This window comes from Lotus japonicus, chromosome 5 (genome assembly GCF_012489685.1).
Source record: "Lotus japonicus ecotype B-129 chromosome 5, LjGifu_v1.2".
NCBI lineage: Eukaryota > Viridiplantae > Streptophyta > Magnoliopsida > Fabales > Fabaceae > Lotus > Lotus japonicus.
In genome coordinates this window covers 43,864,147-43,890,996 of record NC_080045.1, presented here as the reverse complement: position 1 = coordinate 43,890,996, position 26,850 = coordinate 43,864,147, and the positions used below count along the sequence as shown (strand labels likewise).

At 39.7% G+C, this 26,850-nt stretch overlaps 3 protein-coding genes across 3 annotated transcripts; 2 read left to right on the top strand and 1 right to left on the bottom strand.

Annotated features, from left to right (window-relative positions):
• Positions 1-12,125: 12,125 nt before the first annotated feature.
• Positions 12,126-12,491, bottom strand: LOC130720262 (uncharacterized). Its single transcript, XM_057570889.1, has one exon. The coding sequence runs from the start codon at positions 12,489-12,491 to the stop codon at positions 12,126-12,128; it is 366 nt and encodes a 121-aa protein (XP_057426872.1).
• Positions 12,492-22,436: 9,945 nt separating this feature from the next.
• On the top strand, positions 22,437-23,993 carry LOC130719604 (protein FAR1-RELATED SEQUENCE 5-like). The gene is made up of 2 exons (XM_057570223.1): positions 22,437-22,541; positions 22,827-23,993. The coding sequence occupies exons 1-2, from the start codon at positions 22,437-22,439 to the stop codon at positions 23,991-23,993; spliced, it is 1,272 nt and encodes a 423-aa protein (XP_057426206.1).
• Positions 23,992-25,072, top strand: LOC130720559 (protein FAR1-RELATED SEQUENCE 5-like). Its single transcript, XM_057571212.1, has one exon. It carries the CDS (start codon positions 23,993-23,995, stop codon positions 25,070-25,072), a length of 1,080 nt encoding a protein of 359 aa, XP_057427195.1. The 5' UTR covers position 23,992.
• The last annotated feature ends 1,778 nt before the right edge of the window (positions 25,073-26,850 follow it).

The window sequence follows — 26,850 nt, the reverse complement described above, 5'->3', positions numbered from 1 at the left end:
TTCTAATGCCAATCACTCCCTTTCACTCTCTTCACATTCAATTCCAATACCTTCAATTTCAATCTCTATATGCGCATATTTCCAATATCCAAGTGTGTAGTCCTCTTGAATGTAACATTTTTTTTTGTTAAATCATATACCCATCACAGCAATAACACTATTGGCTGTTTACAGGAAATACCCATTCTGCATTATAGCAGAACCCATTACAAGCCCAGCACCTTCCTTTCAAAACTCTGGAATGTAACATGAACATATTTGAAATTGGGGAAGATTTCCAGTTTGAATGCGCCAATTTCTTTTGTTGAAACTTGTTAGTGTAGAGTAATGTCATACCTTAAGCATGCTACATTAACATTTAACACCCCAGCCCCACCCCAACCTGCAACCCAGAACACAAACACCAACCCTAAACCCAGTGACATCAACACCCCAGCCCCCCACCCGCAACGTCAACCCGACCCCCACCAGATCGAGAGAGATCGCCTCTGTTCCTCGTTTACCAGATCTGGGTTCATCACCATCCAAACCCAGCCGCGAACGTCATTCAACCTCCAGCCACCACGCCTAGCCACCACCCAAACCCAGCCACCGAGCGACCACCGCCACCACCCAAACCCAGCCATCGAGCCACCACCACCCAAAAACTTGCAATTGGAGCCAGAAAGAAAAAAAAAGGAGGAAAGAGAGATCCGCAGAGAAGGTGTGTGGAGGAAGAAAGGAAGAGACAGAGGTTGAAGGGATGAAGATGATGAGATGGAGAAGATGAAGATGATGAAGAAGGAGATGTGGATTTGGGTTTTTCAACTTCACCGTGTTTTTGTTTGGATTTAGGTTTTTAATTTAATTTAATTTCTGTTAATTAAATTATGGTTAGTTTTGTTAATTAAATTAAAAATTCTGATGAGTTATATATTTTTTATTTTTAATTTTTTTTAAAAATCCACGTAAGTATCATTAACATAGTCAGCGTGCCACTTCATCACTCGCCGGAGCTCCGGGCTCCGGCAAGGACCTGCTCCAAACGTTTTGCATTGATGAGGACGTTTTCCACAATTTTTTCCGGTGAGGGACTTAGATCAGACGGCGAGACAAAGACAATGACTAAATTGAGGATTAAAAGTGGGTGAAGTTTATTGAAAACTCGACCGCTTTCATGAATTGGTAGAACATGCATGTTAGTTATTGTAAATACGGTTCTCGCACAGGACAGATGTCGAACGCGATGCTGGGACAACCGGTTCGACAACTGACTAACAGTAACAAAACCAGAAAAATAATAAAGTAGAACACAGAAGATTGGTGGACTGGGCGGGATATAAGTATCCCTTATTCCTGCCTAAATCGAGCATTTAGATGAACGAAAGCAGCCATGGCGGGGTTATGGAACAACGTCGAAACCCGCCCGTCTTCTGGATGGGTCCACGCGCCAGCTGAAAGATTCCTTTAGTTTTGTCTTATATGTATAGAGGCTTGGGCCCCGGTTGTCAGGCCCAAGTACAGTGACAGTCCATGTTATGATCATTCCCTCTATAAAAGGAGAGGTCAACCCCTTGTAAAAAGTACCTTTCAAACATTTAATGAGAATATTCCTTTTGTGATATTTTTAGCACTCTGCTAGGGTTTACTTTCTGTCAGTTTCCGACGTCAGAACTCCCTAGTACGGAACATTGGCGCCGTCTGTGGGTCTTACTTCGATCTACTACTTGACATAGAAGGTGCGTTTTAAGATCCATGGAAACTCGTTCGTGTGGTGTGGGCCGCCGCGATCATCGCCGGAGGGGTGGTCGTCACGGCGGCCGCGGCGGTGGACGGTACAACAACCGCGAAGTACCTCAAGAGCCGGAGCAGGAGGCTTCTTCGGCGGGGGTTCACTCGGTGGCGCAGTCACCGGTCTCGTTGGTGAATGCAGCTCCAGGAAGACCTTCAGATCTGATAGCTAGATCAGATCCAGGAGTCAGGCGACGATCAGCGCCGCCTGAGTATGTAAATCTGGATGACCTCAAAACCAGCGTTCCGAGAAAAGCGCCAGAGGTGGTGACGGGAATCACTCCGGCGGCCTTGCAACAAATGTTGGACACTTTGCAAAAAGTACAAAGCCAGAACGAGCAGTTGCAAGCCCAGGTGCAGTACTTAACTCAGCGACAAGACTATAAGCAAGAACAACGGCTCGAGGCCGAAGACGTTGTTGAATTCCAGCCTTTTGTTCCCGCCATCACACGGGTGGGCATACCAAAGCATCTGCAAACGATGGCGTTGGACGCCTTTTCAGGCGACTCAGACCCCATGGAACACTTGCGTTATTTTAACACGAAAATGGTTATTGGAGGAGCAACAGATGAGGTGAAGTGTAGGTTGTTAACATCAACATTCAAGGGAATGGCGATGCAATGGTTCATCCGTCAACCGCCCTTCTCCATTGACAATTTTACTGATTTGTCCACAAAGTTCTTAACTCAATTCTCCGCCAATAAAACTACCAAGGCAACCATGTTTGATCTTATCAGCATACATCAACAGCCAGGGGAGAAGCTCAAGAACTACATGGCGCGATTTAGTAAAATGGCGGTTCAACTGGAGGAGGGCAATCCGGATGTTTGCCTTGCGTCTTTCAAAAATGGTCTTCGGGCGGGTGACTTGAATCGGGACTTGACGAGGCGACCAGCAAAAGACATGATGGACCTTCGTGCTCGTGTTCAGGAATTCATATTAATTGAGCAGGATGATCAGAAAAAACAAGAAAGAGAGGAAGGACGCAAGCAAGCCCATTCCGGCGGGGTTTCGCAGGATAAACCTAAGGCAGGGAAGGAAACCAGGGTAGCACAAACCCCCCGTGTACCAAGACCGGGACCATATCAAAACTCCAAACCAGGATTTCAAAATACATGGCACCGTAATTCTCAAGGTCCTGCTGCAGCCACAACTGGTCAGCATGGTACTACGCCAGCTCCAGTTCCACTTACAAAGTTAAATGCGCCCTTAAGCACCATTTTAAGGGCCGTTGGGCAAACGAATGTTGTGCAGTACCCGCCACCCCCGCGGCGACCGCCAGCTAATGTAGATACCAATAGGTGGTGCGAGTACCACAAAGCGTTGGGGCATACGACGGATAATTGTTGGAATTTGAGGCGGGAAATTGATCGATTGATTAAGGCTGGTCATCTGGCAAACTTCGTTAAAGACACAGCAACGCCAGAAGTCGCTAGGATCACCCAAGGAGACAAAGGCAAAGGCAAGGAGATAGTGGAAGAGTTGGGCGATCCTGTTGGGGAATGTTCATCTATTGCAGGAGGATTTGGCGGGGGTGCAATTTCAAGTAAGGCTAGAAAGCACTATGTGGCGGCAGTACACTCAGTACATGAGGCAAGCGAAAGCGAGTGTTGGGTGAATCACTCCCCTATCATATTCACTCCTCAGGATTTTGCGCACGTGATTCCCCATGACAACGACCCAATTGTGGTAACAATCAGGGTTAACAATTATGTCACGAAGAAAGTATTTTTAGACCAGGGGTCTTCGGCGGATATCATTTATGGAGATGCCTTTGATCGCCTGGGGCTAAAAGAGTCAGACTTGAGGCCGTATAAAGGAACCTTGGTAGGGTTTACAGGGGACCGTGTCACTGTTCGAGGATATGTGGAAATACCAACTGCTTTTGGCGAAGGAGAGTTTGTAAAGAAATTTCAAGTGAAGTACTTAGTCCTGGCGTGCAGAGCCAACTACAATGTACTCTTGGGACGAGACACCCTCAACAAGCTATGTGCGGTCGTTTCAACAGCTCATTTGACTGTTAAATATCCAGCCTGCAATGGAAAGGTTGGGGTATTACATGTGGACCAAAATGCAGCAAGAGAATGTTATCTAAGAAGTGTGGCGCTTTATGGGCGTAAGGCCGCCAAAGAAAGTCACAGAATCACAGAAATCTTTCCGCAAGAGGGATTCAGTTTGGATCCAAGAGACGATGCTGATGATTTCCGCCCACAACCTCTGGAAGAAACCAAGCAAGTGCAAATTAAGGATAAAATTTTAAAGATTGGCAGCAGTTTGACAAAGGAACAAGAGGAAAGGTTGATCACGCTGCTGGGTGATAATTTGGATCTCTTTGCATGGACCATCAATGATGTACCAGGGATTGACCCCAATGTGATCACTCACAAATTGGCTATTCGACCAGGGGCGACCCCAGTCATCCAGCCAAGGCGGAGAATGAGTGATGAAAAGAATAAGGCAGTACAATTAGAGACTGAGAAACTAATCAAGGCTCGCTTCATCCGTGAGGTGCAGTACCCGACATGGCTCGCCAATGTTGTGATGGTCAAAAAATCCAATGGGAAGTGGCGAATGTGCACGGACTACACAAGCTTGAACAAAGTGTGTCCTAAAGATTCATATCCACTTCCCAATGTCGATAAGCTTGTGGATGGAGCGTCGGGGAATGAACTTTTAAGTCTCATGGATGCTTACTCGGGCTACAATCAAATCATGATGCATCCATCGGATGAAGAAAGTACAGCATTTATGACCAATCAGGCGAATTACTGTTACAAGACAATGCCTTTTGGATTGAAGAATGCAGGAGCTACGTACCAATGGCTCATGGATAAAATCTTTTCAAAACAAGTGGGCAGGAATATGGAGGTATATGTGGACGACATGATCGTAAAGTCCGCCAGGGCTAGTGATCATGGCGGCGATCTTAAGGAAGCGTTTACTCAATTAAGAACATATCAAATGAAATTGAACCCTGAGAAGTGTTCTTTTGGGATCCAGGGAGGAAAGTTCTTGGGATTCATGTTGACATCGAGAGGAATAGAAGTGAATCCTGATAAGGGAAGGGCGATCTTTGAGATGAAAAGCCCAACAAGTGTCAAAGAAGTTCAGCGTTTGACAGGACGAATGGCCGCCTTGTCACGTTTCTTGCCAATGGCGGGTGACAAAGCGGCCCCATTCTTCACATGCTTAAAAAAGAATTCAAAGTTTCAGTGGACAGAGGAATGCGAACAAGCTTTTACCAAATTAAAGGAATCATTGGCCACATTGCCAGTACTTTCCAAGCCAACACCAGGCTTTCCATTAGTGCTCTATCTAGCAGTTACTGACAAGGCGGTGAGTACAGTGTTGCTCCAGGAAGAGGGAAAAAAGCAGAAAGTTATATATTTCGTGAGCCATACTTTACAGGGGGCAGAGTTGCGGTACCAAAAAATTGAAAAGGCTGCATTGGCGATTTTGAAAACTGCGCGGCGCCTTAGGCCTTATTTCCAAAGTTTCCAAGTTAAAGTTAAAACTGATGTCCCCTTAAGACAAGTACTTCAGAAGCCCGATTTGTCAGGCGATTGGTTAGCTGGTCAGTGGAATTGTCAGAATATGATATACAATACGAGCCAAGGGGCCAAGTCACAGTTCAAAGTTTGATCGACTTCGTGGCGGAATTAACACCCACGGAAGGCGAGAAGACTCGAGGAGAATGGGTCCTATCTGTGGATGGATCCTCTAATAAGACTGGAAGTGGGGCTGGGATAACAATTGAAAGTCCAGACAAAATGATCATTGAACAGTCTCTAAAGTTCGAGTTCAAGGCGAGCAACAATCAATCTGAGTATGAGGCTTTGATCGCCGGCTTAAGGCTAGCCATTGAGCTGGGGGTCCAAAAGTTATTTATCAAGGGAGATTCGCAGTTAGTGGTTAAACAGGTGAAAGGCGAGTACCAAGTAAAGGATCCGCAACTTTCCAAATACTTGGAAGTGATACACAGATTGATGATGGAGGTCAAAGAAATTAAGATAGAACATGTCCCGAGGGGCCAAAATGAGAGGGCAGATGTGTTAGCAAAATTGGCGAGCACAGGGAGATTGGGCAGTTACCAAACAGTCATTCAGGAAACCCTGCCTCGCCCGAGCATTGATTTAGTAGAAATAAAGTTGAAAGCAGTCAAGTCAGTAATTGAAGGCGAGCCTTCTTGGATGGAGTCAATCAAGATCTTCCTAGAAAACCCTCCAAAGGATGACGATGTGAACACAAGAGCGAAACGAAGGGAAGCCAGTTTTTACACAGTAGTGGATGGTGAGTTGTATCGGCGGGGAATTATGTCCCCTATGCTCAAATGCGTTGACACCAAGAACGCCCATGGAATAATGGCGGAAGTCCATGAAGGTGTTTGTTCAAGCCATATAGGCGGGAAATCCTTGGCGGTGAAAATCGTGAGAGCTGGATTTTATTGGCCGACAATGAAGAAGGACTGTCTTGAGTATGTTAAGAAATGTGAAAAATGCCAAGTCTTCTCTGACTTGCACAAGGCTCCGCCAGAAGAGTTAACAACCATGATGGCGCCTTGGCCATTTGCTATGTGGGGGGTTGACATTTTGGGACCATTCCCAGTAGCGAAGGCACAAATGAAGTATATCATCGTGGCGGTTGATTACTTCACTAAATGGATAGAAGCCGAGGCGGTGGCAACTATCACGGCTGCCAAGGTCAGGAGCTTCTTGTGGCGAAGGATTGTTTGTAGATTTGGGGTCCCCAGGGCGTTAGTAATGGATAATGGAACACAATTTACAAGTAATGTTACCCGGGAATTTTGTACAGAAATGGGAATCGAGATGCGATTTGCCTCTGTAGAACATCCACAAACCAATGGGCAGGCTGAATCGGCTAACAAGGTTATCCTGAAAGGTTTAAAGAAGAAACTGGATGAAGCAAAAGGGCTTTGGGCGGAGGAACTACCAGGCGTTCTTTGGGCATACAACACCACTGAACAGTCAAGCACAAAGGAAACCCCGTATCGTTTAACTTATGGGACTGACGTCATGCTCCCAGTTGAAATTGAAAACCAAAATTGGCGAGTGGTTCGGTTTAATGAGAATGACAACGAGGAAAATTTAATAGCAAATCTAATCATGCTGCCCGAGGAACAACGTGAGGCTCACATAAGGAATGAGGCGGGAAAAGTGAAGGTTGCAAGAAAATTCTCAACGAAAGTAGTGCCTAGAAAAATGAGGGTAGGAGACTTAGTGCTCCGAAAAAATACAATACCCGATAAACACAACAAACTTTCACCCAACTGGGGCGGGCCTTACAGGATTATAGGCGATGTTGGAGGAGGAGCTTATAAGTTGGAACAACTAAATGGTCAAAAGGTTCCACGAACATGGAACGTCTCTCATCTAAAGCAGTATTTTAGTTAATAGAAACAACCAAATGTGAATGAAGTCGCACTCTTTTTTCCTTTCTTTGGAGAGGTTTTTAATGAGGCGGCATGTAAAAAGAATGGGACAATTGTTCTCATGTGAAAGAAAATTAATGAAAAGGTTATTTCAACAAAATTGCCTGTATTTTTTAATTCAATATAATTTATATTACGAGTTCATGCAATGCAAATCGTATCAAAGTATGCAATACTGCGAGTAAACCTTTCGGAATAAGAAAGTGTCGCCATCAAATGTTAAAAGCCTTGGCAATTCTAGTGGCCACTAGAAACCAAGCCTCGTCGAAAAATCGGCTAAGGTATGCAAACCAAAGTAACAACAAAAGTTAGTAACAACTCAAGGTAACAACGAATGAACTTAAAATGGTATCCAATAAAAGTAAGGCAAAGGGGGCGACGCCCGTACATGATTTGGAATGATGATAAAAGACAGGGCAATGCCCAAAGCAAAATTTTAACTTCATGAAATAAAAGAAGAAATTCAAGCCAGGTTCTCATTGTTGGCGTTGTTGCCCTGGCTTGTCCCAGCTTGAGGGTCTTCCTTCTCGTGATCCTCATTCTTGTGCTGCTCATTCCCATCCTCGCCATCTTCTTCAGGCTCACTTTCATCATCGAATTGGGGAAGGAGGTCGAGGCTAATGTCATCATCACCAACTACTTGACCATCCTTGATCTCCTTCAGCCACCCAATACGGGAAAGATCAAAGCCCGGCTCAACCACACTAATCTGCTCTTTGGCCGCCAGAAAGCCTTGAGCAAACTGGAGAGAAGCACGCCCCAAGATGGAAGCATTTAGGCGTTCGTACTTCTTTTCCAGTTTTTGGCACTTGGCCTGAACAACAGTGTGTTTGTCGTTGATAGTTTCTTTCAGAGATTTGGTCTTTTGAAGAAGCAAGTCAGAAGCCGCCAAGTCATCAGTTAACTTAGCACACCTCTCCTCAGCAGCCTTCAGGTTTTTGTTGGCGGTCTCAGAATCGGCTTTTGCTTGCTCATAGGCAGTCTTATAGTCAGCCGCCTTCTTTTCATAACGGTTCTTGGTTGCTATCAACTCCTTCACGCACTGAGCCATTCCCGCCACAGTACTGGCGGCAGAGAGCGCATGATGGATCGCCACAGAAGCAATGTTGGGAGGGCCTTGACCGAAAACATCCTTGTGAATCCGGTTGTCAAAGGTACGATTCATAAAATCCAATCCGTTGAAGCGAGGATCAGATAGGTTCAGCAAAGGGGGAAGAGCCTCGCCACCAATAGCTGAGCTAGGGCCAGCTTGGGTGAATGGAGTTGAAGGGCGGTTGATCAGTGCGCCTGAATCCGGTTGATGTGGCGGGACATTGTCATGCCCCTTCTTTTTCTCAGTCGGACGACCTTTTGGATCAAGAGTTGATTGGTGAAGAGGTTTAACACCAGCAGCGCTCGAAGTTTTTTGGCGCTTTGGGTCCCTGACGTTATCAGAGCCCGAAGTACCTTCATTCTTTTTCTTTTGCTCAGTCTCGGCGGCCCTTTTCTTCGCCGCCGCAGCAGACTGGGCGAGGTATTCCTTCATCTTGATGGGGTTGGCATCAACCTTGCTTTTTCCCATCGTGGCTGCATGGAAAACATCAATTAGGCGAGGTACATAAACAAAAAGAAAAACAAGTTGTGCAAAAATTATAAACTTACTAAAAAATTGACTTAAAGTGCCGGATTTCGACGCTTCAATCAAGTCATGACCAGAGATTACTGGTAATGTGCGGAGGTAATCGGCGATGGCTTGCTCGGATTCATCCAAGGCGTCGTATGAAACGGATATTTTTCGGCGAGGGTTTTTTGTCCAGTAAAAGGGGAAGAGAGGGTGGTTATTGGAATCTCGAAACAAGTTATTCATTTCAGGCGACTCCATGACTTTGAAATATTTTTTCTGCCACACTTTGTAATGGCTTTTAAGGGCGGTGAATCGGCTCATGTTCTTGCGAGCCAAAAGGGGAACCCACTTGACAGATGTAGGTTTTGTGGTGACTGTCTTATAAAAAAGGAAAAACAAGGGATAGGTGGGAGTGCAACTCAAATGTTCACAGAGAATTTCAAAGCAGCGTATGAAACCCCAGGCGTTGGGCTGGAGTTGACAAGGCGCCACGTTCAAAAAGGTAAGAACGTGGCATATGAAGGGCGAGAAAGGGAGTTTGATATTCAAATCCAAGAAAAAATAACCGTAAACAAAAAAGAAATCGGGCGATTCATCAGTGGGTTCCTTGCGAAAAAGAACGCAATCGTCCTCGCCACATGGAAGAACATTTAACAGGTGATCTTCGTTATTTGAGGTGGCGGGATTTATCTTTGTAAACCCTTGAGAAGATATTCGAAGCGAACTGATGCTCCCAAGGCTACCCCAGATGGAGCGCCAAAGACACTTATCTTCAACTAAATGCGCATTGGAACGCCATTCGGGCGAAGACAAATCTCCATTAGAGGAGAGAATAGAATCAACGGAGCCGGCGGGACCGGAATCCTCGTGAGTGGAGGGCGAGGATTGTATTTCGATAACGGTGGGGGCAGAAACTTCCCCCTCTGTAGAAGGGGAAGTGAGCTCTAAGGAGGAAATGCTAAAATTTTGTGTCGACATGCTGGGTAATTTCATAAAAATAAAAAAGAAGATGAACAGGTCCAAACACAAAGAAAGAAGAAGACACAGTGTCAAGAAAAGAGAAAGGGGAAGGACTCACCGGAGGAAGAAGCGGAGGATTGAGTAAAAAGAACGTCAGCGATGGGGGAGCACCGCGCAATGACGACGGCCGGAGTGAGCAAGGTTCACCGGAGAACAAAGAAGAGAGGGAAAGCTGCGATGAAAAAGTTTTCACAGCAAAGGTTTTCAGAAAAGTGAAAAGTGAAAGGTAAAAAGGGTATTTATAGAAGAAAAAGGAAGAGAGAGAATGAGTGAGAAAGACTGCGAAGGATCGTGAGATCGTGGGATTTGAAATTTGAAAAGGTATGAAACGAAAAGACATAACTCCTCGAGACGAACAACTGCATTTATGGCAAATGATGGTAAAATCCCGGAAAAGAAGGATACGTGCGTCAGTTGAAAAGACGTGTTTGACAGGTGTGATAACGGCGAGATATCGACAAAGATAAAAAATGGCGACATATAAAGGAGCATGAAAATGGCGAGAATTCATAAGCAAGAATGTGACGACAGGCCCATGACTACAAAGAATGGCGATAAACTGTAAAGACGTCTCGACTCAAGGAACCTAAATCTCATGTCTTGGGGGCATGTGGACTGGGCGGGACACCTACACAAATGAAAGAACGGCGACACAATTATCAGAAGAACGAAGTAAATGATAAAGGTAGGCGACAAAGCAACGTATAAAGACATTTCGACTCAACTTACTTAAGCCTCATGTCTTGGGGGCATGTGGACTAGGCGGGATATAAGTATCCCTTATTCCCGCCCAAATCGAGCATTTAGATGAACGAAAGCAGCCATGGCGGGGTTATGGAACAACGTCGAAGCCCGCCCGTCTTCTGGATGGGTCCACGCGCCAGCTGGAAGATTCCTTTAGTTTTGTCTTATATGTATAGAGGCTTGGGCCCCGGTTGTCAGGCCCAAGTACAGTGACAGTCCATGTTATGATCATTCCCTCTATAAAAGGAGAGGTCAACCCCTTGTAAAAAGTACCTTTCAAACATTTAATGAGAATATTCCTTTTGTGATATTTTTAGCACTCTGCTAGGGTTTACTTTCTGTCAGTTTCCGACGTCAGAACTCCCTAGTACGGAACAATTGGTAACCCAGTTCGGTGAAACTTCACCTACGTCTGGAGGGTTTGCACCCAAAGAAAGGAAATCCACTATCTCAAGATTCAGGAATTACAGACACTCATGAACACCACAGTTCATAGTTCACTTCCTAATCTACCCAAGTGTATTTCTACTTAGTATCTCAACCTAAGTATGAGAGCATCTCTCCCTTTCTCTCAATCACTGCCACAGTGATTGGTAACAAACAATCAACAATCAGAATTTGAAGAATTAAAGAACACAGAACACAACTTTGCTTTATAGAATCAGGGAGCAAAGTTTGTTCACAAGAAACAAGGATAAAGAACAACGAACAACCCTAAAACACTTGATCTCTCTCTATTAGCTTCAGTGGTCTTCAAGCTTTAGGTCTTCATCCTTTTTATAGACTTCAGCAGCAGCAGGTAGGCACTAGGGTTTGCTTGGGCTGAAGTAACAGATTGCAACAACAAATCTAAACTGAATCTCCAATATATTGTTGCAAAATTCAAACGTAAAGATAGAAACCAATCTTTTAATAAAGATTGTTTCAACAAATAACAACCCACAAATCAAAACCCTTCTGGAACAGCTACTTGATCCTCAAGTAACTATAAAAACATATCTTCATAAAATCTTCAAGGGCCCACAAAATCAAACTTAAGCAAAGGACTAATGTCCTACCTTCACGAAATCAGATGCCACGGCATCTGCTTCGACAATCAGTTGTTTTTTACAAAATGCATGACAAAATGTACCAACAATCTCCCCCTTTGTCAAATTTTGTCTAAAACAACTCACAATCAGAGAGGATAAAAACTAGAGAATCAATTCTCCCCCTTAGCAGCAGAACTCCCCCTCAAATGATGCATCCATACCAACAACTTGCATAGTTGGGATATAGAACATAGCAGCACAACATACTAACTATCCAACAAGTGTAAACTAGTAAACCAGTAGCAACTTGAACAGTAGCAGCTTGAACATAAACCAGTTACTTGCCTTGTCTTGAAAGAGTCTTCAACTTATTACAGACCAAAGCTAACACTTGCAAATCACACATAGTCTTCACAGCAACAGAAACAACACAGATTCTTCACCAAACTTCTCCCTCTTTTTAACACAAATTTGGCAAAGGTAGCACAGCATAAACAAACCATCACTTCTAAGACCAGAATGACAACAATTCATGAACACTTTCAATAACTGACTTCTTACAAACGGTAGATGGTTCAGAACCCAAGGCAGATTGATGGATTTGGAGATCAAGTTCAGATGTGTCAACAATGGGGTTTGGATTTCCAGTAGAGGGTTCCATATTCACATCTGAAGTAGTCTCAACTAATGTCTCAACATGAGGTTCAACATTGGGAACATAAATAGATTCAACTGATATCTCATGAATCACATTAGGCACAATAACATTAGGATCTGCACTTACAGATTCACCTATGCTTGCATGAACAGTTGCTGGTGCATTTGAGACTTCAAGAGAACTTGCAGCAACAAATTTCTTCCTCCATTCCTTCATAACATCTACACCAGAACTCTGAGATTTAAGAAGAGCAACATCCTTTGAATATGATCTATTCACCCTAGATGGCTGTGGAGACATCTCTTCCTCGCCGAAGAACTTGACTATAACTCCTTCTTTAGGTTTCCACTCTTTCCTTGATGAAGCTACTTGTGGATTAGTCCTTGGTTGATCATGAGACTGAGGATATCCATATAGCTTGTAACAGTAGGGCCTTATATGACCAAGTTTGCCACAATGATGACATCTCCAAGTAGATTTCTTGGATTTTCTGAACTGAGGGTACACATGTCGTACAGAATGATGCGACATTGGGTCTGACATTGGTTGCTTAGTTTGCTTTTCAGATGAAGCAGACTTATTTGCACTCTTGTAGCTGAAGCCTATCCCCTCCATATCTCCAACTGTTTTCCCAACTTCCAGAATCTCCTCTAACACATTAGTACTTTTATTCATCATACGAATAGACTTTTTCATACCTTCAAGCTTTGAGTTCAGTAATGTTACCTCCTCCTGTAGTTTTGCATTAGTGATCTGAAGTTTCTCATTCTCCTCACGCAACTTGCTGATGGTCTTTACTTCTTCTTGCAAACTGGAGTTATTACTCTGAAGTTGCTTCTTCTCAGCAATCAAATCCTTGACTTCTTTTCTCATTTTCTCACCATACGTACATGATTCCTCCCACTTAGCCAGCAACAATTTGTAGGTTTCAACTAGTTCTTCCTCATCACCATCACTTGACTCAGCATCAGAATAGCACTTCCCAATGAGAGCCTTTACATGAATAGCCTTGGTTGTATCATTCTCATGTTTGTCTTTGAGTTGAAATTCAGTATTCTTCACATTGTCCGACACATTGTCCAAGACATTTGTATTTGACATTCTGCCCAAACTCTTCAACGCTTTGTTAAGTAATGATACAACTTCTGCAATGTTTGCATCAGTACCCTTCTCCCTCTGATCTTCATCTTCTTCAGTGTTGGACACAAAAGTTATACTCTTCGCCTTCTTCTCAGATCTACCATTAAGACACATCTCAAAGGTTTGCAAGGAACCAATGAGTTCATCAACCTTGATGTTACTGATGTCTTGGGCTTCTTCAATGGCAGTTACCTTCATATCAAACCTCTTGGGGAGAGACCTGAGAATCTTTCTTGCTAACTTTTCTTCAGACATGGGTTCCCTTAGGGCAAAAGAAGAGTTGTCTAGTTCCCTTATACGCATGTGAAACTCATATATGGATTCATCCTCATTCATCTTCATAGTCTCAAACTGAGTTGTAAGAAGCTGAAGCTTTGACATACGAACTCTTGATGTTCCTTCATGGGCAGTCTTGAGAATCTCCCATGCTTCTTTAGCCACAGTACATGTGTTGATTAACCTGAACATATTTTTGTCAACTCCATTAAAAATAGCATTCAAGGCTTTGGAGTTTCCAAGAGCTTCGTCATCTTCTTTCTTTGTCCACTTATCTTCAGGCTTCAATTCAGTTGTGGATGCTATCACAGGATGTTTCCACCCTTTGACTATTGCCTTCCATGTTATACTGTCCATAGATTTGAGAAAAACCACCATTCGAGCCTTCCAGTAGTCATAATTGGTACCATCCAAAATTGGTGGCATATAGATTGATCTTCTTACATCCATAATGTTGTCCTTGAGAACAGTATATATTCCCTGGAGCTCACCCAACAGAATAGGGTGCCTGCTCTGATGCCAATTGTAAATACGGTTCTCGCACAGGACAGATGTCGAACGCGATGCTGGGACAACCGGTTCGACAACTGACTAACAGTAACAAAACCAGAAAAATAATAAAGTAGAACACAGAAGATTGGTAACCCAGTTCGGTGAAACTTCACCTACGTCTGGAGGGTTTGCACCCAAAGAAAGGAAATCCACTATCTCAAGATTCAGGAATTACAGACACTCATGAACACCACAGTTCATAGTTCACTTCCTAATCTACCCAAGTGTATTTCTACTTAGTATCTCAACCTAAGTATGAGAGCCTCTCTCCCTTTCTCTCAATCACTGCCACAGTGATTGGTAACAAACAATCAACAATCAGAATTTGAAGAATTAAAGAACACAGAACACAACTTTGCTTTATAGAATCAGGGAGCAAAGTTTGTTCACAAGAAACAAGGATAAAGAACAACGAACAACCCTAAAACACTTGATCTCTCTCTATTAGCTTCAGTGGTCTTCAAGCTTTAGGTCTTCATCCTTTTTATAGACTTCAGCAGCAGCAGGTAGGCACTAGGGTTTGCTTGGGCTGAAGTAACAGATTGCAACAACAAATCTAAACTGAATCTCCAAGATATTGTTGCAAAATTCAAACGTAAAGATAGAAACCAATCTTTTAATAAACATTGTTTCAACAAATAACAACCCACAAATCAAAACCCTTCTGGAACAGCTACTTGATCCTCAAGTAACTATAAAAACATATCTTCATAAAATCTTCAAGGGCCCACAAAATCAAACTTAAGCAAAGGACTAATGTCCTACCTTCACGAAATCAGATGCCACGGCATCTGCTTCGACAATCAGTTGTTTTTGACAAAATGCATGACAAAATGTACCAACAGTTATGTTAAACCCTCACTAAGTCTTCATAACTCTTAGGTTTAATACATCAGAAGGCCCCTAAAATTGTAAAGGGAATCAGTTCTAGGGCCTGAAAAAATTTCGCATCAAATTGGGTCCCTAAGAATTTTTTTTTTAATTCAATTAAGGCCAAATGCCGCCAGACCTCAATTTTGTCCTAGTCATCAATTACACGTGGCTTTTATAATTTTTTTTAATTAAAAAAATATTTTTTCATTCCAACTCATCTCATTTATTTAAGGAGAAAAATAAAAAATAAAAAAATTACAATTTATTTAACTTTGATCCTAATTATATCCTTAATCCTTATATCCTTCCATCTCCATGGAATCAACAACAACAAATTCAGAAAGAAAAAATACTCAGAATCAACAACAAATCTAACATGAACCACCATCTTCATCTTCATCCTCAAACCACCAAAAACCTATTCCATTTACCAAGAAATCAACCCCACAAAAAACAACTAAAAAAATCCAGAAATAAACCCAAAAACAACCACAAATTCAACATCACCCAACATCAACACATCCAATGCAGAGCCTATTGTGAAGTGAGATATCACTGGTTAACTCATCCAATGCCTCAAAAAAACTGTGTCCTCAAGGTTCCTTTGCAGATCCCAGGCTCATACCAGCTATAGGAGGGATATGAAAATTGAAGGGTGGAGCTGCCATTCATACATTGAACACTGAAACCCTTTCATCTTTTCCTTTAACCAACACCATGCTCTAGATCCACACGGCCCACATCCCGTTCCTCTGATTCTTGGTCCAGCAAGAAAGAATATGTTGGAGAAAAGGCATTTTGCATCCTCTGGTATTGCAATTGACACTCCCAGCCATTGATAAATTGCCATCCAGATGTGCCACGCAAAGGAGCAGGAGAAAAACAGGTGAGTACCCGATTCCTCTGCTTGAGAACAAAGGGGACAGACGCTATCCTCCACAGACCTGATCACCTGTCTTTTGAACAGATTCATTTGCGTTTGGACTCGATCTCGCTACAAAAACCTCCCAGCTCTCCAACCTCCACCGAACCACCGAGCTTCTCCAGCACTTCGTTCGCGCCCTCCGCCTCTCCAAGAAGCTCCAAGACCTCATGGTAGCCGCCGATTCGGATAAGCTCGACCTCGCCAAGGCCGCGCAGTTCCACTCCGAGATCCTGAGCCTCTGCGACGAGTACAACCTCGCCGGCATCGGCGCCGTAGACGAGGAGCTCCGGTGGGTGAGGGAGAGCGGCGACGGGTTGAGGAGCGAAGCAATGAAGGTTCTGGAGAGGGGAATGGAAGGGTTGAACCCGGTAGAGGTTGGAACTGGGTTGTAGGTTTTACAATTTGGGTGAATTGAAGGGTAATTAGATTTAGGTTTTATTTTTTAGGAAATGAGAAATAAAATAAAATGAAAATATTAATTGGTATTTAAAAAAAATTATAAAATCCATGTGGAAAAAAAATTAAGACACATCAGCGGCTGGCACACTTTGACCTTAATTGAATTAAAAAAAAATTCTTAAAGACCCAATTTGATGCAAAAATTTTACAGGTCTTGGAACTGATTCCCTTTACAATTTCAGGGGTCTTCTGATGTATTAAAAGTAACTCTTATTTATAGCATAAACTAAAAGACCTAAATCCCAATACTTGACCGCTACGCACACTAAGCCTAACAACTTCCCAAGTTATATATGACGTGTAACTTGAAACTACATAATGAAAACATGCTAGACATTCAAATCCTAACTAAAGATTTATACAAGACTTGGCATGTTGGATCATGCCTCTCTTTCAAACTGTGTCAAAGGAAGTCACAATCTGGTAAGATCTGGTTATTAGAATTAGGGAGACCTAACTCAAACCAAAAGCTAGTTCAAGAGTTGAGGTTTGCACTACCATTTATAAATGCTTGATTAGCCACATCTCTATAGCCAATGTGAGACTCTAACACTGGTAACCGTTTGATAATGTCGAAGCGGTTTATGCCGAAAAGGGTTGCCTTAAGCATCCGTACTTAGGATTTTTATGAAAACCCAAGTCTTATCCTCACGCCACTCATTGATGTTGGGACTAAAAACTATGATATTTTGTTGAAGGGACTAATCTAATTCACCCCTAAGACTAAAAAACATATTTAGCCCAATTTTATTTGAGAAAAAAGTTGATGCATTGTTAATAATAATTTTTTTTTACATGAGTATTCAATTTTTTGGTTTTTCGTTACATCATAAATTTATTTTTCTTTTAATTAAAATTAAAAGGGATGAAATAAAACCACTTAATCCTATGATTAGTTGTCTATGTAAGTATTTCAAAAGAAAAAGTTGTCTATGTAAGACCTGTTTGCACGAGTGATATTAACCCACATATCTATTAAACTCATAATTTTAATAAAAAAATCATATTAATAGATATCCGCACAATAAATATATAATTTAATTTTCTTATAAGACAAAATGCAAACAAGTTGATCATTGGTCAATGCTCGATTGCTCGCAATCTTGTTGTTCAATAGCCACAAAAATGTGAATATCCCAACTGCTACAAGCCTACAACCATGGGAGCCATATATGATTTAGTATCATTCACAGATAATATCATATGCCATCACTCATCAGGTAGATCATTAGTCAATGCTCGATCATAATCTAGCCACGCAAATTCATGTTCCTAAGAGATCCACTATTTATGTTGATACCAGGCATATTATTACACATGAAGTCAATCAATAATGTAGATAAAGTCAACTCAAACCCCCCACTACGTACGTACTGTATACCCCCAAATGATGCTTCATTAGTTCTGTTTTCGTTTTATTAGACAAATAATTCATCGATAAAGGAAATTTGGATATGAAAATTTTGAATGTGACAGATGAGTGGAATGCCTAGAGAAACATATGTGGAAAATATTACTTTTAGAAGCAGTTTAATTTCTAAAAAAGTAAAAATGATGAAAATATGTGTGCATGTGAAGACTTTGGAGATGAGGCATACACTATGGAAGGTTTTTTTTTTAACACTATGGAAGGTTAAAAAAACTGATTAAATTAAAAAAATAGTAACAGTTATTTCTTTTAGATTTTAGATTATTTTTTTCTTTTTACAAAATCACAAAATCACATTTTATATACTAGAAAAAAAAGGAACTCCTTAAAGGGACACATATCGCTTTTTTAAAAAACTCTCCTCCACTTAATTCACTAAAAAACCAACTCTAAACACAACTCACACCCCTTAACAGTTATCTCATTTTCTTAAATAAATATATATATTTTTATTTATCAAGTGCATCATTATTTTTTTAAAATATAAAAGTTCGCAAATATTTATTGATTTTCCTTGTTGGCTTTTTCTATTTTATTCATTGGAATTTATTTATCCTTATCCTTTTAATAAAATTCCATTTTAAAATATAAAAGGGGTTTTGAAGGTATGAAAAACACTAGAAAGAGGGTTTGAATAGTAGGGTTTTGAAGTAAAAATGGTTTCTTTTAAGGTTCACTTAAACTCTCGGATTCAAAGGTAGAAAAGTAAAGAGTAAAGAGAGACACACACAAAGATTTTATCCTGGTTCACTTGAACAAATCCTCAAGCTAATTCAGTCCACCCGTTAAGGTGATTTCTTCCTTCGTCGAATGAAGGTAATCCACTAATCAAAGGTTACAACTGCACTAGCACAACTTGTTCATCAGTGACTAACAATCCTAAGAACTAGCAAACACCAAGACACACAAGTCTTAGTCTTCTCAAAACTACTGACCTAACCGGTCCCTTAAGGAAATACAATCAAGAGTTTGTTTGGGTTTACAAAGATTTGCTTCTAAACAAGAAGAGAGTAAACAAGTTATGAACAATGAAGAAAAAGATTACTAAGATTTTCGCTTGAATGAGAGTTGTATTGTAATGCAGTGTCTTAGTCTTTTTCTTCCTTTCTCAGCCTTTAAATACTCCAAGCAAGAGGTGATATTTTCGTTGTGAGATTCTATCTGTTGGAGGGTACTTCTGGAAATTCCAGAACGTACAAGGCCGATCCTCGTAGGTAAACTGGTGACCTTTTGTCCTTTACAGTTGACTTCTGATCTTCAGAGGCGCGCTTCAATTGTGAACTTGTGAAGCTTCTAGTCAGAATCACGAGGATGCTTGGATCTTCAGAACTTCAAATCTTCAGCTTCTGGATCGTTCCCTTCAGAACATCTAGTCTTCAGAATAGAATCACTTGGTCTTCTGAGCCAGCTTTCTTGGGTCTTCAGAATCTTCAAGTCTTTAGAGTCTTTGATCGTTTACTTCAGAACTTCTGGTCTTCAGAGTCTTTAGCACTTGATTCTTCAGAGCCCACATCAGAGTTTTAATCTGCAGAACATCTGAAGCAGTAAATTAAACTACAGTTCATTTGAACGTAGTGAGTGCAGAAGCGGTTTGGTGGTCAACACTTTGGTCTTTGACTTCTGATGAAAAATCTCTTTCAATCAGAATCAGAACCTGTTTGTCAAATACACAAAAGACAAACGTTAGAGTACCAAAATTATTCATACTCAAAATATATACATGTTATTATCAAAACCTAGAGATGTACACAGAACCAAATCTTGATCTCACAGGTTTATTATGTTATCTAAAGAGTAGTAGAGACAAAAAATTATATGTTTAATAAAATAAACTATAACATTTCTAAGGTAAAAAATTAAATTATAATGTGGGAACAAGTATTTTGAAATGTATATTTCAAAAAAATATTATAGCATTTTAAAATTTTTGGTAAATAATAATAATAATATTATAATGTGTGGGCAAGTAAAATAGAAACAAGAAGGAGTTGATGAACCTTGGACCTCTAAGAAAGTTTGCATATGTATTTACCACTAATACAGCTCAAATTGCATGCATTACTTTTTGTGCACCAAGTTTATACTCCATCCGGTACTTTTCATAAGAAACACTCTTATTAAATTATGTAAAATAATCAATTTCATTGCAAAGAGATATATTCCCCATGCAAAAATTTGGAGGGAAATTGCAAGCACCCAATAGGTATTGTCAACATTTGTGGTAATTAACATGATTTTTCTTGTGAAAAAGGAAAATACATCATTGGAATTAAACATAATAGTTTATTTTATATAAAAACTATTAGTTTCCTTGATTTGTGTGATTTTCTCAAAGAGTTTCTTATAAAAAGATTAGAGGGAGTATTATACAGTTTGCTGAAATTAATGCTTGCATGTGCGGTCATCTTACTCAATTCGCGTAAAACATGTGAATTTTGTAATTTGCAAAAAGGCATGCGAATTATGCCTTCCCAAGACTACATTACCATCCATGTGGCCAAAACTACCCCATTTCTCTAAAAAAAAATTATATATACCTTCTTTTTCAGATTTTAATTTTTTTTCTTCATACAGTAGAAACTGTTTAAATTAATAATGTCAGGACCGGAGAAATTTATTAATTTAGAGAGTTATTAATTTATCGATAAATTAATAATTATTAATTTAAAGAGTTTTTAAGTAATTATACTGTACATACAAAACAAAAAGGCAACTTTATGATACAATACAAAAAATACAACACCTGAGCTATTGGATGCAATAAGAAAAGTTAGAGATGAGCTCCAATAGACTTGAACTTTAAAGGAAAACAGACAACTATTGAATCATATTTCAAAGAGTGTCATATTTTTTTTTCAGTTTCTATGAATTATTAATTTATGATTTTCTTGGGACCGAAAATTATAAAGGGATCTCCCGAAAAATTATTATCTTATTATTTTATCGAGTTTTTCAATTTTTTATATTTGCCCAAATCGGGACCGGACAAATTTATTATTTTAGAGAGTTTATTAATTTACCAAGTATTATTTTAAAGAGTTTCTACTGTATTATTAAAAAAAACGTACTTTTACTTATGTAAAACAACAATGATATGTTCACACCTCATATTTTTATACACTTCATTTCCACTTATTTTTATTTTTATCTCTCTTCTCTTATCATCTATCACATCTTATACTTTCTCTCTCTTACTTTTTCTTTTCTTTCTATATATTTCTCTCCTTCTCCACCTCTTTCCACCTCAATATGAGGTGTGTACTAATAATTATTCTTCAAGAAGCCTTATGTATAGTTCCACCCCACCTTAAAATTAAATACAATAAACATTTTGTATCATTCCAAACACTACCTAAACCAGCTAGAGAATGGACACGTAAGTGCTTTAATTTCATAATAATTAAAGAAAAACAAACCATTCTAAACAAATAAGCTACTATAGTGTCTAAATATCGCTAGCTTGAGTTTACACAATTAGTCATATGTTTCAAGTTTAACTATCATTTCCTTAAAGGTGAGTTAAAATTTCAGTTGATTGACCCTAAAGAAAATCTCGCTCTTACTCAGGAGTAGGCCTTTGCTGATCTCAATCCGCACTGGTCGAGAGACGTTTTCTCTCCATTTTACGTAAGTATAAAAATTGGGATTTTATAATGTTTGGCATTTATAAAAAATAATGTCTAAATATTTTCAACTCATCATATATGTTTGAAATGATTACAATATTATAAGATAAACTTAATTAAAAGTTTTCAAGAACTTTCAAAGAAAGTCTATTTCTCTATTTAGATAAGCTAAATCGAGCAACATTAGGGAGTAAACAAAAAAGATGCAAGGGAAAGAAATCCTGGTCCTCCAAGAAGTTGCACCACATAAAATGGAGGTGAGGCCACTAAGCTGAATTGGAATGATAACCACCGACCCCGCCCATACTCAATTATTCAAATCGTGCATATCCAAAGCAGGACCATTTGTGGATGGCAGAAGAGTAACCACACATCAAAAGACGTGGTTTTTAACCCAAAAACCATTCAACCAAAAAGTGCACTAAAGTCCCAGAAGAATGTGAGACAGTGATAGACCATATTTTGTTGGAAAAAAATGAATATATAGTTGTTATTTTTGAAACTGAACATAACGATATTCTCAATCTCGAATGATGGTGCACGATTTTAAATGAATCTTTCGACAAAATGGTACAATGTTTGACATAGTAGGAGATGTACAATGCAAAGACACTAAAATCAATATAGGGAAAAACTGAAAATCTTAGAAGTACAATGAGATAGTAAAATAAGTAATGTTTATAGAGGAGGGATATACTCACTCCAGGAGTAAGTCACCGAAGTCACTCCAAATCTTTAACCGTTAATTATATTACAATCTAAAGGCTCATATTCATCACTAATTCCCTCACGTGATTTCACAAAACCTGGCACAGGGAAAAACGTCGATAAAATTTTCTCATCCTTGCAGCGCTAAACCAAGCTGTCGAGAGGGTTGATCGATGGCGGAGGTGAATCCTATTTCTCTGCTGCCGCAACCTCCTTCGCCAAGGACTACTATCTCAATCACTCATTCTATGGCTTCAGGTTCCGTTGATGAAACAAAGGTATTCTTATGTAATTTTGGGAAATTGGTATCATTACGTTGATAAATCATCTCTCAAGAATTGTCCTATCATCTTGTTTGATTCTCCTTGGCTGGGCACCATTGTGCAGCGTTACATATCAATATCGTTTTGGGTGTCATGCATTAGGATTTCTCCTTGGCTGGTTTTCGTGTTTTATATCTGTACTGGGAGGGAGATGGTGTTTTGTTGCTAAACATATACTATTTCTAGCCACCACTACTATTTCCAAACTCAAACTAATATTTGTTTTTCTTTTAAATTCAGGGACAACAACTAATGGATGATAATGGTATTGGTTCATCTAGTAAGGATTTTACAACTAGTATACTGGATACTTCAGATATAGGTGGGGAATTGAATAGCAAACCTGAAATTGGGATGGAATTTGAGTCCATTGAAAAGGTTAGAGAATTTTATAATTCTTTTGCTAAGAAGAATGGTTTTGGAGTACGTGTTCGTTCAAGTAAACCAAAGAGAGCAGTTTTGGTATGTTGCAATGAAGGTCAACATAAAGTGAAGATCTCAAGAACTGAAGAAATTCAAGATAGCACTAATCAAACTAAAAGAAAGTGCTCAACTATCCGAAGTGGTTGTGAGGCTTCACTTATTGTTTCAAGAGGCACAACCAAAAGTAAGTGGATGATAAAGTCTTTTAACAATGATCATAATCATGTCATGGTTAGTCCCAAAAGTGTGTCCTATATGAGGTGCCATAAAAAGATGAGTGTAGCAGCAAAGAGTCTTGTTGAAAAATTTGAAGAAGAAGGCATACCGACTGGAAAGGTTGCTGCAATTTTTAATGATGGTGACTCAACTTTCACTAATAGGGATTGTTGGAATTACATTAGAAATGTTCGGAGAAAGAATTTAGATGTTGGAGATGCTCAAGCTGTTTTCGATTATTGTAAACGGAAACAAGTAGAAAATTCTAACTTTTTCTATGCAATCCAATGTGATGAAGATTCTCGGATGGTGAACTTGTTTTGGGTGGATGCTAGATCACGATTATCTTACCAACTCTTTGGGGATGTCATCACTTTTGATACCACTTATAAAACTAATAAGTATAGTATGCCGTTTGCTCCATTTGTTGGGTTGAATAATCACTCTCAGTCTATTTTATATGGTTGTGCTTTACTACAAGATGAATCAGAGGCTTCTTTTGTGTGGTTGTTTAAAACATGGCTTCAAGCAATGGGTGGAAAAAAACCTATATCTATCATAACTGATCAAGATTTAGCTATGAAAGCTGCTTTGGCAAAAGTCTTTCCAGAAAGCCGTCACCGCCTGTGTTTGTGGCATATTATAAAGAAGTTTCCTGAGAAGTTAGCTCACATATATCACAAACAATCTATTTTCAAGCGAGATATGAAAAGATGCATTCGAGTTCACATAGCATTCAAAGTTTTGAAGAAGAATGGATGCGCATAATGGTCGAGTATAACTTGAAGGAAAATGAATGGCTTCAAGGGTTATATAAGATTAGAGAATCTTGGATACCAATTTATAACAGGAGTACATTCTTTGCTGGAATGAATACTACTCAAAGAAGTGAAAGTATTAATGCTTTCTTTGATTCTTTTGTTGATGCATCAACAACATTACAAGAATTTGTGTTGAAGTTTGAGAAAGCTGTTGAAAGTCGCTTAGAGGCAGAACGAAAGGAAAATTATGAATCAAGGCATAAGTCTCGTATTTTGAGTACCGGGTCAAAACTTGAGGAACATGCGGCATCTATATACACCAGAAATATTTTTGCTAAATTTAAAGGTGAGCTAGAGAAAATCAACCGATTCACTAGACATAAGATTAGAAGAGATGGGCCTAAATATGTGTATCAGGTGTCCAATTGCTATGATGCTCGAGATACTTTCACTGTTGATATAGACTTAGACTCACAGATTGCTAAATGTGGCTGTGAACTATATGAATTTATGGGGATATTGTGCCGACACATACTAGTAATTTTCCAAGCAAAGGGAGTTGTTCAGATTCCTAGTCATTTTATTATGGAACGATGGACTAAGGATGCTAACAGAGGTCTTGAAGACACTTATAATGATAATGATTTGGGTGAAAAATCTGATACATTAAAGATTTTAAGAAGGGTGCATGTACAACGAGAAGCAAGTTTTTTAGCTGATCTAGCAGAAGAGTCTGAGGAAGCATACAATTTCATTATTTCAGAAATGAAGCAAACTCATAAGTCAGCTGCTGCAATGAAAACAAGTGAAGGAGTAGCACTTTTGGAGTCAAGCGAGAAGAATGTAAATCAAGTTTGCTCATCTGAGCAAGTGAGTGAACCACCACAACTGACTATTGGAAACCCGCATGTATCACAAACAAAGGGGAGAAAGAAGGATGGAGGAAAAATGACTCAAAATGGCAGATTTAAGAGTGGACTTGAAGTGTCACTTAATAAATCAGTTGTCAAAAGGAAAGCATGTCATGAATGCGGGGAGCACGGTCACAATAGCAGAACTTGCAAGAAAAGAAATCAAAATGATTAATGGATACATGTAAGTATTCTCACTTTTAAATATTTTCCCTGAACTTATAGTTAAACTTACAGTTATCATAACAAACTAATATTGCATTTGTGACTATGCAGAACTGTTGGAGGATTTTGGCTATCTGTTTTGTCTTTGACAGACAAGTAAAAACCAGCAAGTTTCTTTTTTGGCAAAACCTTGCAACGAGAAGTGCTGCGTGGATCTGTTTAGTTGGCTCTTAGTGAGCATTTGAAGTGTAGTGTGCTGTTTTTTGTGCTCTCTTTCAGAGGGATGGAGGGTTGGATTAGAATTATGTATTAGGCTTCACTCTGTAGCAGTTAATTATGTTACTATGTTAGAATTATGGCAAATTGCAATGAATAATTAGCAGGCTGTGTTCCTTATCTTGTAAACTCTTACTATATCGTGTTTGTCAGTTTGGTACTTTTCTTTTGGCAAGTGGTAATGAACATGCTGTTTTGGCTCTTTTAGTACTAGTAACTTGTACAATTGTTCAATCAAATGACAATTAAAGAAATAGTTGTCGTATAATATTAATAATGTAAAAATCTCTTACAATGCAAAAAATAAAACAGATTCAATTTTTTTATGAACTAATTCTCTAGCTAAATACAAAAATAGTAGCAAAATACAAAAGTGTTGCTGTCATTAGCTTTCACAATGCAGCACTGTTTCACACATCTAAGTACATAAGCATTGAATTTCTTATGGTCTCTTAATGTCAGTTTGTTGTCTTAATGGAAGTTCTACTCTTTCCTTGCTGGTTCTTCAAGTGGGATTTACTTATTTTGTAATTGATAGCAGCAAATCCAGCAACTTTGCTTCTGTGTTTTAAGCTAAGTCGGTCTCAGCTTCTGTGTTTTATCCTGCACATTCAAAACACAAGAATGAGAGTGTGAATAACTTGTGTATAACTTGATTTATCAATATCATGCAGACTGGAATTTGGGTAAAATTTCAGCTTCAACAGTAACTAATATGTGGAGATACAAAGTACAAACCATCCAATTCCTGAAATGCATGATGGAATTAGAGCTGCTTCCAGACTAATCAGTTTTGAAACAGCAGCCCTGCAATGATTTTTTTGGTACTAATAACTACAATTTCTCATTATTCCCCTTTAAAGTGAACTCCTCATCCGAGAGGAATCAAGTCCAAAAAGTGCTGCACAGTTAATCTAGAGTAATGCATTCAAGTACTTGATAAGAAAAATGTTGTATTAAACTCTAATGAAGTGTTTTGATACATGTTATCCTGCAAGTAAGATAATGGTCTCAACCAGAGAAATAAACATAGAAAGAAAGATACCCTCCCAACAGATGCCCAAATGACAGCCACTCTCCCAATTTGATTCCAGATATATAAGCTCTTAATGGTACCCTTAAGGAATGTGTCCCACCCAATTCAATGTTGCAGAATCTGTACCAGCACCTGATAAAACCGTGAGGGAAAAAGCCAGACACACAATTCAGCATATTGCCTTGAGTGGGTGAAGAATTGAAACCCTTAAAATGGATCCGGCAGCGAGAAAGCCTGCATAGTCCTTTCTATTTCCAATTCACCAAACAGAAGCAATTAGATCTGGCTCTGATGACACCCATGAGAGAAATTGACCTCAAAGGGATAATCGGAATCGTTGAAGACACAGAAGCAACGAGAGACAGGGAAGCCCTTATGTGGGGGAAAGGAGTAGCTGCAACCGTCGGTGTCGGTGTCGGTGGGGAACCCTTTCACCTCTTCCTCTGTCAGTCTCTCATGCCGGCAAAGGAGAGCAC